The 2981-nt window shown below is 44.1% G+C and overlaps 1 protein-coding gene across 1 annotated transcript in view; it reads left to right on the plus strand.

Moving 5' to 3' along the window:
• Positions 1–1351: 1351 nt before the first annotated feature.
• The window catches only part of LOC106807071 (aminopeptidase N-like), a 5836-nt gene continuing 4206 nt past the window's right edge, over positions 1352–2981 (plus strand). The window contains exons 1-3 of the mRNA XM_014809308.1: positions 1352–1496; positions 2086–2168; positions 2473–2592. Coding sequence (XP_014664794.1) covers positions 1377–1496; positions 2086–2168; positions 2473–2592 — 323 coding nt within the window. The 5' untranslated portion in view covers positions 1352–1376. The remainder of the gene's footprint in view (positions 1497–2085; positions 2169–2472; positions 2593–2981) is intronic.

The following is a 2981-nucleotide window of genomic DNA, read 5'->3' on the forward strand; positions in this document are numbered from 1 at the left end:
AGCGCATACACCACCCAGATTACCGTTTTCCCTTGCTCCCGGTACCTGCAATGTCTCCGTTCTACTGAGACCCACATTATTCCTTACCCTATTGAAACCTCTTGCTACACGTGCCCCCTATGAACCCACACTTTTCCCCTCTTTCTCACGCTGCTCTAAACAGAATCGGCCACCCGAGCTCACTCTGCTGACTAATGACCTCTATCGCGAGTACCTGATTGGTAAAACTTGTGCAGTATAAGCAGATTCCGCTTACATTGTGGGACACCAAGTTGCCTCGGGAGCAGACTGTGGTGTCGCGTGTAAGACAACCGGAAATGAAAACCAGGTTCACGTGCAGGCTTTATTTGACGTCCTGCCCCACCGTCCTGATCATATTTTTCACTTCCGGCCCCTCGGATATTAAACTCACGGTCTTAGCGCGAGCCCTGACGCGCCCACTAAGAATACAATGCTAAGTCGAATACAGAGACTGCTAGCATATTTGAGTCCTACTCGCTGCTCATTAACTTCTATCCTGCTCAGCTCGCGACAACTCACGAAACTTTCGTATACCGTTACACACATCTAATGGGGAGAAGGTGGGTCGCGTATACCACCAAAACCGTATGGTCACTATGTCACGGCCTTATTTGACCTTTACCTTGATCCTATTTCCCTTCCGCTCTATAACTCGGCCCCTAATTGACCTAGCGCTACCAAACTTGGTATACTTACACATCTTGGGGAGAATGTGTGTTGCAGTACCAAAACCAGGTCACTGCGGCTTTTATTTGACCTTGACCTTGACCTTGATCATATTTCCCCTTCCACTCTATAACTCGGCCCCTAATTGACCTAGCGCGACTAAACTTGGTATACTTACACATCTTGGGGAGAAGGTGTGTTGCGTACCAAAACCAGGTCACTGCAACCTTTATTTGACCTTGACCTTGACCTTCATCATATTTCCCTTCCGCTCTATAACTCGCCCCTAATTGACCTAACGCGACCAAACTTCGTATACTTACACATCTTGGGGAGAACACGGGGGATACATGTAGTTGGCGACAACTGCCCTTTCTAGTTTTCCATACACATGCACGCTCGCCGCACGCGCATGCACGTACAGGTGCACGCACGTACAGGTGCACGCACGCACGCACGTACACGCGCACGAACGTACACGCGCACGCATCACTCTGCTTCTCTGCTTGGATCATATAAATAGATTGAGACATTCGATTTAAAAGCGCTTCTTGTCAAGTGCAGTATCGTGTCCGCGCGCCTATTCCTTCCAGCAATAGAAATATATAGAGATTATAGAGACACATAGAGTCTAACTAGTATATTATTTCTATGGTTACAGCTCTGATCTGATCAACGAGGTGACAGCAATGCGCACGACTGAATACCTGGATGATGAGGATGAGTACATACCGTGGAAGACTGCGCTGAATGCGCTGCACTATATAGACTTGATGCTAAGCAGAACTGCATCGTACGGTCTCTTTCAGGTGTGTGGCGCCATCTAGTGGCACGTTTCTGTACTAGTTACGATGTGTGAGGTAGAATTGTGCAGTTGACTAGATGCAATAATGTAACTAGAGCACGTATATCATATCATATCATGTGAAATGTGCTCTGATGTAACCCAAGAGTAGTGTAACGATACTCTTGTTGGGTTACATTATTGTATCTAGCGGTTTACATACTAGACGGGCTCTTGCCAAATCTGGTGTGTTCTGGTGGTATGGGGTTAACTTCTGATACTGGTGGTAAGCTCGTTGCACATGTTTGCGAATTCAAAGCAACTTTCTGCTATTATAACTGCCGTATAGAGTAAACTGTAGTTCTCCTACTGCGGACGTGGTCTGGTATATGTTCCTTGTGTGATTACCCTGTACGAACCCGGATAGTTTCCCAACTCTGCCTACACCTTATCCTTTTTAATACATGCCTACTGCCTATTCCTATCCCTCGCTAATGCCTGTTCCCTGCGTCCATTGTGGATTTAAACACATTTAGCTTTTATAGTGTAACTATAAGTGATTATATTTCGGTCCCCTATGCACATTGTGAATTTGGTGATTGCGATTGTTGCAGGCGTATATGAGAAAACAGGTCGAGCTTCTGTACAGAACTTATGGCTGGCACGTCGACGCAGACGACACCGATCAGATGCTCACGTGAGTATAGAGGGCAGCACATTTCAAAACACCATGTTTTAATTATGAAAATCGTCGGCAGTGTCTAGGTGTCAGGGATGCACGCACACACGCTTGAATGCACGCACGCATAATTGAATTATTATTAAAATTATTTCATTATATTTATTTCAAATTATTAATTATTTGAGATTATCTACCATATATATATATAGAGTATATATATACACACACATATATATATATAATATATATATATAGTTATATCGCCTGTCTGTCAAATATGACTGTCACTCTACGGTACATGCCTCCGCTCCCAAACCAGGTTACTACGCATGGAGGCAACACATACGGCATGCACTTATGGCAGCAAAGACTGTCTCACAGAAGCAACGAACAAGTTTAACGAGTGGCAACAAAGTATCAACGCAGGAACTCCGTACCCGTGAGTGACATAACAGCGTATCTCTCTCAGAACGTATAGCTTTATGATTTGCTGCGATCTCTGGCAGGCCAGTCATTCGCCCTGGTACATGTTGAGATTAGAGAGAAAGAGAGAGATAGAGAGAGAGAGAGAGAGAGAGAGAAGGAGAGAGAGAGAGAAGGAGAGAGAGAGGAGGGAGAGAGAGGGGGAGAGAGAGAGAGAGAACACTACTAAAGACTGGTAGGAGACGTAATCTGTTCTCGTAATCATTCTCTGTTCCACATCAGTCACGTCACATCACAACGACACGTAAGACGGAAGACATGGGTAATATATAGTATTAATATAAAATAATAATAAAATAATATAATATTATTAGATATATTATATATTATTATAGATATTATTGT

The sequence above is a fragment of the Priapulus caudatus genome, unplaced genomic scaffold (genome assembly GCF_000485595.1).
Source record: "Priapulus caudatus unplaced genomic scaffold, Priapulus_caudatus-5.0.1 Scaffold193, whole genome shotgun sequence".
Classification (NCBI taxonomy): Eukaryota; Metazoa; Priapulida; class Priapulimorpha; order Priapulimorphida; family Priapulidae; genus Priapulus; species Priapulus caudatus.